The 16,254-nt window shown below is 39.5% G+C and overlaps 1 protein-coding gene across 1 annotated transcript in view; it reads left to right on the top strand.

The window, feature by feature from the left end:
- The window catches only part of mybpc3 (myosin binding protein C3), a 33,968-nt gene extending 18,227 nt beyond the window's left edge, over positions 1-15,741 (top strand). Inside the window, 14 exon segments of the mRNA XM_035521007.1 lie at positions 2-31; positions 184-323; positions 1,887-2,046; positions 3,106-3,210; positions 3,343-3,531; positions 6,376-6,510; positions 7,206-7,373; positions 9,312-9,400; positions 10,363-10,558; positions 11,470-11,609; positions 12,977-13,136; positions 13,394-13,530; positions 13,791-13,977; positions 15,392-15,741. Coding sequence (XP_035376900.1) covers positions 2-31; positions 184-323; positions 1,887-2,046; positions 3,106-3,210; positions 3,343-3,531; positions 6,376-6,510; positions 7,206-7,373; positions 9,312-9,400; positions 10,363-10,558; positions 11,470-11,609; positions 12,977-13,136; positions 13,394-13,530; positions 13,791-13,977; positions 15,392-15,423 — 1,868 coding nt within the window. The 3' untranslated portion in view covers positions 15,424-15,741.
- Positions 15,742-16,254: the final 513 nt, after the last annotated feature.

Raw genomic sequence — 16,254 nt, 5'->3', positions numbered from 1 at the left:
GAGGTCAAGATTGATTATGTCCCACGTCAAGGTAAAGAGAATTAATGCTGTTAATTTTGTAATCAGATCCATCTTCTTTTCTGTCACATTCAGTATCATATTAAAGTCCTTTTAGATCCTTGTTTCAAACATTAAAGGCTGAATGTCTTAGAATTCCACTCTGTCACTGGTTTCCATACGCAGACCCTCCCAAGATCCACTTGGACTACACAGGCCAAACTGCAGATTCTACCATTTTGGTTGTTGCTGGAAACAAACTGCGATTGGACGTGCCAATCACTGGAGATCCCGCTCCCACTGTGGTTTGGACTAAGACAGGGAAGGTAGGAGGAGGATCTTGCATGAGTGAATTATTGTTTTATTTTTGTATACAGTATATTGTATGTCACTTAGTTGTTCATCTTGTAAAAAAAATTCTGATTGCTTTGATACTTGTGTGCTACTTAAAGGTAAAATAAGCAGTATTTTTATGTTTTACACACATTTAACTCAGTGCTGTTCATGCATCACTGCTGACTATTCTATTCTATTCTATTCTATTCATTTACACTCTGCTTTAAAACCTCCCTTTACTCTACAGTATACTCTAAATCTACTACTGTTGGGTAACAAGATTCTTTTAAAATTAAATATATAATAAAACATATGCTGGGATGAGGAACTGAACAGCCCTGCTTTAACACTGAATCCCACGGCTGTTTAAGCATTCACGCTGGAATTCCTCCACTTTCATCAAACAAATTGAGGGCTTCTCAGTTTAGATCTCAAGCCCAGACAGGTAAGTGGGTAAGAGTATCTCCCCGCTGCTGTCCCCGCTTGGTCACAGATGGTCGCTCATGGAGAGGTTTGTATTCAGGCAGGACGGTGGGAGTTTGACCTCTCACCTGGTTGGTCAGGCCTCACTGCCTCTGTTCTGCTTGTGTAGGATAAATCTAAAATGGCACCAGGTGAAGGGAAAAAGGAGCCAAGCTTTCTCTGGACTTTGAAGGATGGTGAAGTGAGTTTTGGCCTTTAAAACAATAACATCGCCGCCACCTCTCGTCATTATGTGCGCTGCCTGTGCCCCGTGCTGCTGTGACAATGCCTTCTGACCTTTGTTTTCATTGCCTTCTGGCAGCTGTAGCCTTTGCATTGTGATACTACTTGGCCTGGTTATTGCTAAAGGGATTTAGCCTGGTTAATCGCTCTTTGTCACGTGACACATAACAACCATTTAATATGATTTTCAATGAATGTACACAGCATTCATAGTAATTAGCGGCATTATTTTGTTTCTCCTTTAAAATTATTTCTTTACACAAGCTTACTTTTGCAGTTAGTTCTTATGATATCCCATGACCTTAGTTTGGTTTCTGAAGTAAGGCCTAGTACTCTAATACTAACCCATACCCAATACTGTCTTGATTATGTGGTTTTAAGGTGGCCATGTTTAGATCGCCGTTAGTGCATTTAAACATGTTCCATTAAAGGCTCAGGTTCATCACTTTGGTGCTCTGAAACAACCCAGTGTACCTTTAAGAGAGTCACATGCAATATACACTGTTCTGGAGTTTATTGCATGTACCAGGTGAGAGCATGCTTCATCTCAGTTTGTGGGAACATACTTTGAACAAAAATGGCAACACTTTTCACAACACTATTCACAGTAAGTAAGAAAGGAAAGAACTGGGTATGCTGTGCCTTTTGGTTAGAGTGATCCGTGCATCGCACCCAGTCTGGTTTTTGCATCTTTTTGCAAGTTTGGATGTTGACCTTTCTTGTCACTTGCTTGGTTTGGATTTGATATTCGCTCCTGAATATACATTCTTGTGACTAGTCTATTTTTATATGGATGAAAAAGGCAAAATATCTGATTGTTAAATTTTGTGCTGTGATTGGTTGAACAGGTCTTATCAGATGCAGGTGGGCATGTCCACGTGGAAAGCACGAAAGGGCACTGCATCTTCACTATAGAGGGGGCAGAACGCCAGGATGAGGGCGTGTACTCTGTTATTGTGCGGAATCCAGCAGGGGAGGACACCGCTGACATCAATGTGAAAGTTGTCGGTAAGATAATCATCATACCAAACCCCATAAAATGTTACATCTTTAATATATAAAAAATTGCATAGATATTTAGTCATTTGCCTTTAACTTATGGCAGACTTTTTTGAAAGGTTTGATGATCCACAGTAGGGATGTTCTAGCATCACGTAATCAATAAGCATAAATAGTTCCACTCAACTTTTGTTTACACACCTTACAGAATAAATGTTTTTCATTATCTTCACGATATGTTGCTTACATTTGTTTGCTTAAAAGTATTTAAAAGCATAAATATATAAAATGCATAAATATCTGCCTATATGTTAATTTATTAAACCTAAACCTAATTTAAGTATATTTTAATACTGGCTCTGATACATTTGTATTACTTAGCTTACTGTAGAATTTCAATAAAGACATGTAAGTGCTGAAGGTGGTAATAAATTGGAGCTACATTGCTTATATTAACTTGCGTTTACTAACTTTCATACATTGCTCAGGAATATATTTAATAGACTTGGACTTACTCTTTCATCTTAGGTAAGTGCTGGGGAATTCAAGTTGAACCCAGTTACTGAAGTCCCTCATATGAGTAATGAAGCATCTTCAAGATTATACCGGTCACTTTGAATTACTTCCACTAGAGGATTTAAATCAGAGAATATCTGCAGACATTGTTTCTTCCACAGAGTACTGGTGGGCTCTAATCGGGGAACCCAGTGTACCAGAAGTAGATGCAGAGTTTCTAAAGAGAAGATTTAGGAGGGATTCAAGTTTGTGAGAAGGAAATTCAGATCAAAGATTCAATGGTTCAAAAAGGCTTTAATGTCATTTAAGATATATACAAGTACACAGCAAAAATGAAACAATGTTCTTCCAGGACCATGGTGCAACACAAAACAAGTGCAACAGACAACACACTACATGTGTGCAACAATACAATGCAGTGCAATAATACCATAAAGATGTTACCTGTATTACCCATTGTTTCTCTTTTCAGTGATATTTTTCCTGCAGTGCTCTTTGCTTTTGACTAGCTTGTGCTTTCGTTAACTGAGTTCTTTTTTATTCTTTCTCCAGATGTGCCAGACCCACCTCAGGCTCCCAGAATCCTCAGCGTTGGAGAGGATTCCTGTATTGTCCAGTGGGACCCTCCACTATTTGATGGGGGCCAGCCAGTTTTGGGTAAGTAGTATTCAAATGTAAAGCATATATGTCACATACTTTAAAGCCCAATTCTGCTCCTCAAGGGCACTTTTTCAAGCAATTCAAGATAATAATCAGTAGCCAAACCTCATGTATTGCCTGTCCTCTAAGGCTATGTTCTCGAGCGGAAGAAAACAAAGAGCTATAGGTGGATGCGGCTGAACTTTGACCCCTATAAGGACACCACATATGAGGCTAAGAGGATGATTGAGGGTATGACCTACGAGATGCGGGTCTACGCTGTGAACTCCATTGGAATGTCACGTCCCAGTCCTGCCTCTCAGCCATTTGTGCCTGTCGGTGAGTGTATCACTTTGAATTACACTTGACCTGTGTTTCTGAAAACATGTAGGGTTCTTAGACACTTATTTCTCAATAAGAACTGAGTTTGACTCTTACCTCCAAGACTTTTAAATATGTGGAAAAAAAGAACAAAGTGAGCAGGCGGAGTAACTTTGCTCAGGGTCAAATACGCCCCGTGAGTAATCCCAGAGAACAAACCCTAAAAGAGAGAGTGTATTTGACTATTTATCGCTACAGTTCTTAAATCACTGGGAAAAAAAAGTCAAAAAGGTGATTCAGTATCACTGCCTTTGCAGAAAGCCAAAGTTTCCTCAGTTTATTTTAAAAATCAGTGGGAGAGGGTCAGAGATTAGGTGCTTGGCGCATGAGGTTGTGGCAACCCTGCTGCTCTCAAAGCGTCTGTGCCTCCATTTGCTTGCCAAGTAGGGGATGCTGCTCTGTTCTGGCCACCTGGGGCCACTCAGCCACGCGTCACCACACCGTTGCTCTGGTGGGCCTGTTGTCTATTGTGGGAGGGGCCAATAGAAGTTTGAAATGACTATGGACTAAAATAATATGTTGGAAAGGATTTTTAGGATACTAGTTCATGGTTGACCTCAGCCAAAGCTCCTAAAACAATTCAGGGACCTTGTTTCTACACTTGTCTATGTATGTAATATTTGTGTCTTCCTCCACTTAATCTCGTACAAATGGTTTGAAAACCTGAGCTATCAGTAGTACCTCTTGTCCACTACAATACAATAGATTAGAAAACTATCTTTGGCATCCTCTTCTATAAATAATGGCACGTTAACATGCCATGAAGTGCATTGTGCACAAAGTCCTCTGGCTTCCAGAGAGGAGGGGGCAGGACATGCCGGCAGCTGTAGTGCTGCTGTGGTGAACCTCTGTTAAAGCCCACAGAAGACAGGACAGAAGAGGACCACAGCAGGTGGTAGGGACAGGCCCGGCACAAGAGGAACACGAGCTTAGTAGTGATCCAATAACACTCAGGAACAATCACAGGAACACCAAACCAGCCTGTACTGAGTCACCGATAGGATGACCAAACCAATGCTCCCCAAAACTGCGGAAAAGAAGCCAGTGGAGGAGGTACCAGGAGAAGTGGTGGCTGACACCCCTGCAGAGTCCAAAGAGCCTGGGGTGGAAGGGCCACCACTAGCCCCTCCAGAAGAGCCTATACCTGAGGACAGCGTTGCCCTGATGGTACCTTCTGTGGATGGAGATGCAGTGCCAATGGAGAGGACAAGTCCAGAAGAGGAGGGGATGCTGCCCACCAAGGGTGCCACCTCAGAGTCTGCCACTCTGCCTGAGCCGGATCCCGTTTGTAGTAGGCGTCTAATTCTAACTGTCCTTGGCCCTTAAGGGAAGCTAGTAAATGCATGCATTGTGTTTCCGTAAATTGCCGCTGCATTCAATAAAATGAAATATCTGCAGAACTTCAGTTATGAGAAACTTTCTGTATGGTCTGAATAGACTTTCTGTTTGCAGTTTGCATATTGACAGTTTTTGGCCTTTGAAATGAATATTCTGCTTGTATTAGAACAGTCTTTAAATATTATGTATATCCTACAAATGCTGAGACAATATTGTTCGCTCAGAAATATGACGTATATAGCATGTCACTGTGCCAGTAATATGGTTTCACCTGTTACATTTTAATACAAAGCTGGCAGCACAAGAGCAAGACCTAATTTTGGATTGTCTTTGTTTGGCATCACTATTGTATGTCTTTAAGACTGCATGCCTCAAACACACAGAGAATTGTTCTGTCAAAGGTTAAAATAATTTTATCGATCAAATAATCAATGATACGAGAAAGAAATATGACCTGCTTTCATGCTGTAGTTTCACAGCAGAGCCAACCTTACCAAACAAACAGATGCTAAAATTATTCGGAGGTTTTTTTGGTTAGTTCTGAAGGAAACAATAATGAATCTAACCAGGAGCAAACATGTCATGAGCATTTTTACAGTGTCAGGACAGTTTGCTGACTATTTGCAAACTATTTCTGTCCTGGGCACAGCATTGACAGTGCTGGTCGATATCTTCCAGGGTTCTTACTGCCACTTGCCCAAGTTTAACTCATGCACATTCAAGCAATGACAGTAATGCTTAACTGTAATGGGCAGCTTGCCTGCAGGATAAGGTTAGAAATACCTCTCAATTTTATTGGTCCCATAGTTTCCATAGCTTCCATTGGTCCCATAGCTTGGTTCTCACACTGACTGGTGGAAGAGCAGGATAGAAAAGACCCAGGTGACAAGTCCTAATAAATCTATACGCCAAAGCCTTCTGTGTCTACCTTTGCTTTGGGGCATTGTAGCTTAGTAAAAGTGCAGTGGAAATCAGATTCCCCACTAAAAATACACCTCAGTATTGTTCTTGCTGTGAGCAAGTCTGATCTCCAACTATTGGTGTAAATCCGGAAATCACAAGTGACAAGACATATATAGTTTAAATGCACAGTACTGTTCCTTTCATTATGTTTTTACTAGAAAAAACACACTCGGCTACAGACTATAAAAATTATGAAAAAACAGAAGTCAGTATTCGTTATTTGATCATGAGGACACACTATCTTTGGTCTTCTATAGCTTTCGTAATTTACTTAGAGTTTCCATTAACTAGTACAATATATGTCTATCATTCTGTCTTTTTAAGGTTAAGGTAAATTTAGAGTAAGATATCTAATGTGTTTTTAAAATGAGGTTAAAGTGATAGCAAATGAACTGAAAAACTTTATTAATTATGATCAACCAGAACTATCCTAATGAAATGCTCCCAGTCTTCAGCATTTCCATCAAATTCACATGAAATGTTTCTGTCCATTTTCCTCAGCCCCTTCCAGTGAGCCCATTGGCTTGTGTGTGGATGACATCAGTGACACCACGGTTTCACTGAAATGGAGGACTCCAGAGAGAGTAGGCTCTGCTTCAATCGAGGGCTATGGTGTCGAGTACTGCATTGAAGGCTGTAAGTATGTATGTTTATCTGGGAACATTCATGGAATGAGACTTTTGGGGGTATGAATAAAAACAGGATCTATCAATAGTATGTCTTTATTATTTATGACACTCTAAAATGTAGGAAACATTTCTAAGGGTGCTTGAAGAACATATGTTATTTAAACAATTTAATTTAAAAAAAAAAGTACAAATCAGGAAAATTGTACTAGTAAATTCAATAAAAGATAAAATGCATTAATTCAGCATCTTTTTTTTACTATTTTATATTATTTATCACTTGATATTTTTATTTCTATATTTTTTTATTTCATTTCTCTCTCTCTCTCTCTCTCTCATCTCTCTCTCTCTCTCTCTCTCTCTCTATATATATATATATATATATATATATATATATATATATATATATATATTACATATTTTATATGATCAATTTTTGAGTCAAGGCACTTTTGAGGAATGTCCTTTATATGATTATATCAACCTAAAATACTTTTGTCCCTGATAAGCTAGTGCTTATATCTTAAAAGCTTCAGAATTAAATGAACTCTAATATAGTACAGAATCGTTTTATCACACAATCCTGTATTATAGGCTTTTATTTGGCATTCTGTATGTACAATTGAACTAACGTGCCTCGTCTGTTCATTCCTATATACTATTTATTCACTTGGACCCCTGGCACTCTCCAACCCCCCAATCTAGCTGATGAATGGATCCCAGCATTCAAGGGCCTCACAGAGAGAACTTCTGTAGTCATACGTGACCTGCCCACAGGAGAGAAGATGCAGTTTCGTGTGCGGGCGTATAACGTGGCTGGTCCCAGCCCCGCTGCCACTCTGCCCCATGCCATCACTGTGCGCGAGATCATGCGTAAGTTCAGCATGTGCTGCTTTGTGACCACATCTGTTGTAAAAAGCGCTATATAAATTATTTTGACTCAGCACACACCGTACAGAAGCTGCGGGACATTTACTGAGAGTTGGCTTGACTATGTGGCATGACCTGATTTTACAAATAAGGTTCACCAAACATCGCTGAATGACCTGATTTATAAATGCAGGTATGTTGTTTAGGGGTTCTGGCTTAATTCCAGATAATTTTTTTTTCACTAAGAGAACCTTAAATATAGTGATTTATCTGTTGAAAATGTACATTTTGCATAACATACTGCCTAATATATGGGAAATTAAACAATATTTTTATATCCTAAATATTTCTAAGATTTTATTTTTTTTTTATAGTTCTTGATTTTACTGATATAATGCATACAGTATATAGAATAAATAGACATTTTGGAAATAAATCTAAATATGGTACTCTAGTTTCCAAGCATCTGCTAAAATAAAACTTAATTACAGAGCTAGTGCACATAGAAAACAACTGCTATGACATGTTTCAACTGGCCGTTAGTACTGAATATTATAGGGCACTTTCCAAATGACTTTTCGTATTTTAATCTAATCATTCTATTTACAATCAACTTGTTGTTCCTAATCAGTGCCAGCTACTAGCTTTGGAAAACCATTGTCAGTAACAATATAGATATACAGATTTTGGTTAAAGCATAGATGCACTGCCTAAGACCTTAGGGTCTGAAAAAATCCTGCAGTTAACCCCCCTGACTGGAAGCACAGGAAGTGCCAAACTGTTTTCTATAACAAACTAATCCAATATAACAACTTTTCCACAAGTAGATTATAGATTTATTGCCTTTGCCTGATGACTTTTCCTGAATCAGGTGCTTGTAAACAATGAGTTGTGCAGCCCTGGGTTGAAATAAGCCACGAGTCATTGTCTATCTTTTTCCATAAACCATTTGAGTAAACCGCATCATTAGGCTTTGTAGTGTGGCTTTCTGATATCATCTTCCTGCCATTTCTTCTGATTTGCACTCAAGTGCTATGTTGTTTTGCTGCTCCTACATCAGTGGTGATGTTGACACTCGAGGTGACTGTTAACACCTCACTGGTGCCCCCTACATAGAACATGCTGGACGAAACACTTACAACGGCTAAGTCTGGAGGCAGTTCCTTTGACGAGGCCTGCGACTACAAGCATGGCCCTTTTGTCTGCACACTGAAACCTAATGTAACACCTGTCATGGTAGAGAAGAGCTCATGAATAGATGATATATATTACACATTAATTGCCAATAAGATGGTGTACTGCACATTAATGGCCACAAAAGCAGAGCTGACAAATTAGCTCAAGTGATGTGTGAATGTTCAAACATTCATTTGTGATTAAAGCTGTATCGTGTATAACTACAAGAATTCTTACAGCACTGTGAACACAGGTGTGGCGAAGGTGAGATAGGCATCATGGATTTAGTTTCCAAACATCTCCAATCCCGTGCCTGCTGCTTTGGGAAGGCACGGAAAAGCAATATGGGGTTTATTTTAAGGAACACACACACACACACACACACACACACACACACACACACACACACACACATTTTCCACTCAAGCAATACGTCAATTGCTTATCTACCAGAGATCCCTACTGGAAACTCGAGTCTGTTGTGCAACTATATGATAAAAAAAAAAAAGATTAAAAAATTCCCAGTTGAGTGCTTCTGACTTTGATCAGACAGGCTTATCTTTTGAGTCTTTGTTCTTTCTTTTATACATGTTCATGACAACTGCTAAAACAGTTGCTCCTTTCAGTAACTCTACCAGTTTGTCATAATCATCATATTCATCATATGAAAACTTATATATATTCTTCCAAAATCGTAGTATCTGAGATTCTTCTTCTTGCAAACTCCATTACCCAGCTCTGACCTTTCTCTTTGCATTCAAACAGAGCGTCCTAAAATCTGGCTCCCTCGCAATCTCCGCCAAACACTCATGAAGAAAGTAGGGGAGACCATTAACGTGGTGATCCCTTTCCAGGTGAGCACCCGCCATCCCAGTTGTTCTACTCCAATGACCACATCCTCTGTATGTAGAACTGTGTCATTTTTAGCAAACCTAAATATTGTGCAATACAAAAGCTCATGTTGCTGTGGCCATAGCTGGTGTCCTGGCTGTCCTTTTTACACAGCCTTTGGCCTTCAACTGCAGTGTATTTAGCCAGACAGAAACTATACGCCATGCAGGCTTCCAGTCCTGTGTTTACGAGGGGGTCACTTAGGGCAGAATGGGCCCATGTTCTTTGTCTCCATAATACTATAATTACACAGTGCTGTGCGGCTGAAACTCGATGAGACGGGCTGTATACGGATGGCAGCTAGATAAATGTCAGTGACACAGATCCAAACAGCAGCTGTAAAGGTACCATGGGGAACTATGTTGCTCAGAAACAGTGGGTCATTTCACACACACTTACAATTAACCAGTAGGACACTGCTTTTCACATTCACATCATCATTGAGTTTAGAATTATTATCAGTAGAATCACTGTCACTGTGGAATGTGGGAGTGTTATTTGGCACAGAAAATGTATAGGCTATATAAGTTTAAGGGTTAAGGTTAATGGGTTGGTACAAGATTAATGGGTTTGTGGCTATTATATGGTTTCAAACCAGTTTCAAGGTATTAACCAAAAAGCAGCAGCTGATCAATACCTGTTGGTCAGTGGTCTAGTCCTGTGATGGAGACTGGCAGGCTTGACAGAACTTGACAGAATGCATACTGTAATCTTTGATTCTTTAAGTGAAGGCCTTAGACTTGAGTCTGCACGGCATCTGTTTCCTAGCTCTGTCCATTCATCATAGAATCATTTTAACACAGATTTTTAGATTTAGATAATGTTAAGTTACACACACAATCCACAGCTTCACAAAAACATCACATTGTCTTTATACATTTATACAACAGTTTAATTAGTCGTGGACTTCCACCATCTTCTCCAGGGGAAGCCAAGACCAATGGTGACCTGGATGAAAAACGGCGAGCCTCTCGACCCGAAGCAGGTGAGCGTGAGGAACAGCGACACAGACAGCATCTTCTTCATCAGAAAAACAGAACGCAGTGACTCGGGGGTATATGAACTCAAGGTGCAGATTGAGAATGTGGAGGATAAGGCCAGTGTGACCATTCAGGTTGTGGGTAAGTCTCTGCTCTAATATCCAATCACTTCAGAGATGGCACACTTTTCCTTCAAATGGTTTTCTCCACATAAATCCATGTATCTTTTGTTCAATCAATATCCTCTGAAATTGGATCTTTTTTTTTCCCCCCATTCATTTTTATTTCTACACAGATTGTTTCATGAATACGTGAATGTTCTGTTCAGTCCATATCCAATTGTATTCCCCCCCAAATAGACATGGGTTGTTTCATATAAAACATGGACTAAAATCATAATCTAATTTTCCATTTCTCGGTTGTAACACAAAAATGGGAATTACAAAGAATGAAAATCTAAAAAGGAACCCTTAATAAACTAATTTCATCAGCACACAAAGTTAAGAAAATATGAGGATTTGAAAGTTGAAAAAAATTAGCTAATAGACCTACTTGTAAAAGATGACATCATTGGAACCACATAGCTGTAATTGTTAAAATTAATTTTAAAAATCACTGTTTTGCAGGCTTTATATTTGTTTGGATAAACTGAATAACAGTTAGTTTAAATAATACAATTTGGCTGATGTTAAGCACTTGGTATAATCAAATAAAACTAAACATAAACTCCCAAAATAATTACTGCACTTGGAAAATATTCCAAAACATGATATTCACAATCCAGATTCTCCAGTGCAGGAATTTGTTTGTAAATTCATAACAATCTCTAATGTATCTGTATATTAAATTTAGAAAACAAGATGTTTTCATTATTTGTTTTTTAATTTCAAATCATATTGATTGAATAATATATATATATATATACATAAATTCGCATGCTGCTCATAAATCTGATGCAGTGGCTCTGAATGTCTAATAAAAAAGTGGAAAACTTCCAATTGTTATTAGTGTGTAGTGAATGGTGGTGCAGGTCCCTCCTTTCTCTCTGCCAGACCTGCCAGGGCCTCCTCAGAACCTGAAGCTGATGGATGTGTGGGGTTTTAACGTAGCATTGGAGTGGAAACCACCCAAGGACGATGGCAATTGTGACATAACTGGCTACACCATCCAAAAGGCTGACAAGAAGACCATGGTCAGTGCAAAATTGCACGACTTTAGTTTTTAGTTTATGTAGCAATGCTACATGAAGGCATTCAAAGTTGTGCAGTGGCATCAGTAGTTAGGTAGTGGTCACTGAGCAGTATCTTACTCTTTAAAGACTAGAATCTGGGGCTACTAATTCAGGCTAGAAGATACAGTAACAGTGACAATAATTCTGACAATATCTGTTTCATCCCAGCCAAGGTAAAGCTTGAGGTCATAGACGATAGATCCTGATCCTGGCCATCCTGCTGATTTCAACATAAATCTCCAGATTATGCAGATTAATTGGTCATTTCAGACTTAGATATTAGTGCTAAAAGTGACTTTGCAGTTGGCTTTAAAGGCTTTAGCCAGCTAAGCTCCCTGGACATGTCGCATAATTGCGCATGTATGTACACTATCCACAAAGGGGAGCTGGGCAGTGGAATAACACACCACTGGCTGCATGCATTGGATGCCTGTGTGTGAGAGAAGTAACACATTCACAGCATCTGGAGACCACAGCTCAAAAATGACCCCTACTCTCACTGCACTGTATCTGTGAGCTTCACACCTCTCCAGTGGCCTTGGCCCGATTTAAGAGCTGGCAGTACATTGCGCTTATCTCCCAATTGTTATATGGGGCCACGAACTTTGGTGGCTTAACAAAGAAGGATCCCATTACGTGTTTCACCACTCATCATTATTAAGCGCAATTTATTCCTCGCTGTGTGTCCAGGACAATGGGCTGAGGAGGCTGAGGATCATCGCGTTTCACAGGACAATATCTCAGTTAGAAATCAGAGATGCCCCCTCTGCTAAATATAAAAGCTCTTTAGGCCCCTGGTCTTGGAACATGTTCATAAGCTGCTATTTTATTCCTATCTTCCACTACTGTGGGCAATGTCGTGTTAATACCATTAGGCATCATAAAAGTGTATCGTGATACTGCAGCACCAGGCACCGACAATGACAGCTGTATAACTAGACATTTATGAAATGTGAAATCAAATATTCAAGGCATTATAAAATGTAGAATATGTTTATACAAATGACATGATGACAGATTAACAACTAAAATAGTATTTAGAGTTTTGGCTTTACATGCATGCTATGTAAATGCTGTTGGAAGACTTCAGTACCTCACCTGTACTGGGTCTGGGCATTGTTACTTATAACAACCTTATTTTTTTCCAGGTTTTGTCAATGCCAAACCCTGTGATGTAGAGCACATTTCTGCTATTGTATACCGGTCATGTGCATGTTCTCTGAAAGGATCGGCTGATTATATATGGTTTGCGAATGTGTTGGAGTCTCTGGAAGAAGTACTCACTCTGTGTGATGAGGATGTGTGTATGTACATGTTTGTTTGTACAGGAATGGTACACAGTTTATGAGCAGTATCGTCGCACTAACTGTGTGGTGTCTGACCTGATCATGGGGAACGAGTACATGTTCCGGGTGTTTTCTATGAACGTGGTAGGCCTGAGCCCAGAGCCCTGCACCTCTAAAAACAGTGCCTATATCCAGAAAACAGGTGAGAGGTGCTTGGCACAGCTCTCCAAACATATATCTCTCTTATAACATGGACATTTACCCACAAAGCGTAGTAAATAATCATATTTATAGCATTTAGCTGACACGTCTGTCCAAAGTTACTGAATACAACTTGGGCAAGGGAGTGTTAAGGGCTTTGCTAAAGGGCCCAACAGCGGCAACCTAGTGGTGCTGCAGCTTTTACTAGGCGAGTATCTTAACCACTATAGGCACTACGACATTATGTTCAATCTTTAGGTATGGAGTATAAGCCACCCTCCTACAAACAGCATGACTTCTCAGAGGCACCAAAGTTCACACATCCCCTGGTGAATCGCTCAGTCATTGCAGGGTATAATGCCACATTGAGCTGTTCTGTAAGAGGCATACCTAAGGTGAGTGTGTTTCACAAGTTTGCACCTTGACATAAAGGTCAAAGGGCATTATTTTGGCCCATGACCTCATCTTATAGCTAGTTTGAATGCACAAGCTGTTCTGCATGCTGAAGTAAAGGTGCTGAAGGCAGCACCTGTTATGGAATGCTACTGGCTAAAGAATACAATCTATACTTAAATCTGAAAACCCTGAAAGGGGTTTATTCTGGAACATGACCAGATTCCTGGAGTTTTAATACTCTCCACTTGTGTTTACTCAGCCCAAAATAACATGGTACAAGAACAAGATGGACATCTCGAACGAAGCCAAGTACCGCATGTTCAGCAAGCAGGGAATCCTGACCCTGGAGATTCGGAAGCCGTGCCCATTTGACGGAGGTGTGTACACATGTAAAGCAGTTAATGCCAGTGGAGAAGACGTGGTGGAGTGCAAGCTGGAGGTTCGGCGTAAGTATCTTAACCCTGCTTCACTTTGACACAGACATTGCTGTCTTATCTGCTTGATCCACAGCATATCCAAGCAGAATGTGAACTGTCACAGGCAGCAAACACAGACATCATAGGCAATGTTGTAGAGATCTGAGACTGATATCTCAAGGGTTAGTTTTCTACCTCTATCTGTTCCCATTTTACCATACTGTATAGCATTCAGGTATATATGAAGACAATGAACACATATGAGTGACAGCTGTTTATATGAACTGCACCTCATGTAACTGATTCAGTATGGAGATATGCTGGAAAAAGTTTCATTCCTATACAAATACCCCCCCCCCCCCAACAGAACCCCAACCTATTTGCATGTTGTTTTGTATTTCCTACAAGGCGGTCCCACCATGCCTAATGTAAGAGTAAACTATTAAGACTTTATTCTAACTGTTTCCCTCACTGATATTTGGAAGATGAAATTTAGTCTAAAACTTGTTCTAAATTATGTGGGAAACAATTCATTAGGCAGCTGGCTTTGTGTATTTATATCAATACATTCCAAAGAAACATGGAACATCCTGTCTTGTATCAAATGTCCTTGTTTCATTGGGGATTATTAACATTTTAAAACTGGACCTTAAGAAGTATCTTAGTTTACATTCCTAAGGCCCAGTATGGATCTCTGTCTAGAAATCCATAATTCTTGATGTGTGCCACACTGTAATCCTTCCTTCTTGCTGTTTTCTGTTTTTCTTCACTTTTCCTCATTGGCTCGTGCCAGCTCGTGAATAGATTCAGGTTTGTTCTATGTGAAATGTTGTGAAGGTAAGCCAACCACCACTATATAGCTGGTGCAATGATACAGTCTCTCTCCTTCACCAGTAGTTTTTGAAAATGCCCAAGATGTGAACAGCAATTTGTCTCAAACTGCTGCGGTTTCTTTATTGTCTACTAAATTAAACCAGATAAATAAACTGTGAATTCTGGACAATTAAACGATTCTTAGTTAACAAACATCAGTTATCTGATATGATGGCATCTGAAGTATATTATAAACAAGGCTCACATATTTGTAGTTTAATACTGTATTATGGTCAAGAGACATTTGTTACATAATGAAGTACAGTATGGGAGAAGTGTAACCTATCTTTAGTAATACTTACCCTTTATGTGTGTAGTTTCACACACACCTGAAAATCTAACATTTATGATTATCATGAAATATACAGCTTGCACAGCATGAAATTAATTTCAGTGAAGTGTTTTTCATAAATCATTGTGCTTGAAAGGAGTCATCTCCATATTCCACATTTATAATCCCCTTTGGAAAAATCAGCAATGTTAATTTTTATTTATGAATAATAAGTACTGCATTATTCATAAAATACATCTGTTTTCTTTGGGAATCAAGAACATTTTATGTCCTTTGCAGCTCAGGTCATGAAAGAGGATATCAAGAAGTGAGACACACAGCAGACTCGTCTCCAGGTTTGGACACAGTGGGACAAAAATGCTCCCATTTCAGTCTTCCAAACTCAAAGCTGAACTCAGGACATCAAAGGTCATACTGCAGAGTAGAAAGATTTAATTGTCGTTATTTGCTTGTTCACCCAAGTTCATGCCCGGATGCCCTATCTTACATGCATCATCAATGCTAGAAATGCATTGCTTAATCTTTTCACTCATCAGCTTTGCTTATTGTTGTGCTCATTTCATTTCGCTGAGGTGGTTGATCATTGTGGAGTCTAATTACCAGTAAACACCATGTGCTTCACTCTGTTAGTTTTATGTGGACTTTTCTTTCTTGCATCTTCAAATGTGTTGTTATGTAATTTAATTAAACATCCGTCATCTGACTGAGTTCAAGAATGACCAGGCAGTATCTGAACACATGTGCTTCAAGTTTAATGCTCAGCTCATAATCATCTTTTATTTTCAATAAAAAAAGGGGCCTTTATATGTATCTAGTGGTATCTGAAATAGCACTTGTAGCATGGTTACAGTACTAACCCAGAGTTCTATAAATGCTGATCCATCAAATAAGAATTATACTCCTGATGTACTAATACTAGACTGGTCATGGGTTATAGCCCACACGGAAGCACCACCGATCGAACAAGCTCAACATATTAATGCACAAAGCCTGTGGAAAGCCAAACATGTCCATACACAGAGTGCATTGGCAAGTATGAATAGCATGCTGTGCCCGCATGGCGCGATATATCTGGAATTGTCCCACATGAGTGATCTAATGACTGACAGAGCACCCAGACATGGGTGCCCTGAAGGACCGTG

Source organism: Electrophorus electricus, chromosome 21 (genome assembly GCF_013358815.1).
Source record: "Electrophorus electricus isolate fEleEle1 chromosome 21, fEleEle1.pri, whole genome shotgun sequence".
Lineage (NCBI taxonomy): Eukaryota > Metazoa > Chordata > Actinopteri > Gymnotiformes > Gymnotidae > Electrophorus > Electrophorus electricus.
This window is presented reverse-complemented; position numbering and strand designations above follow the sequence as displayed.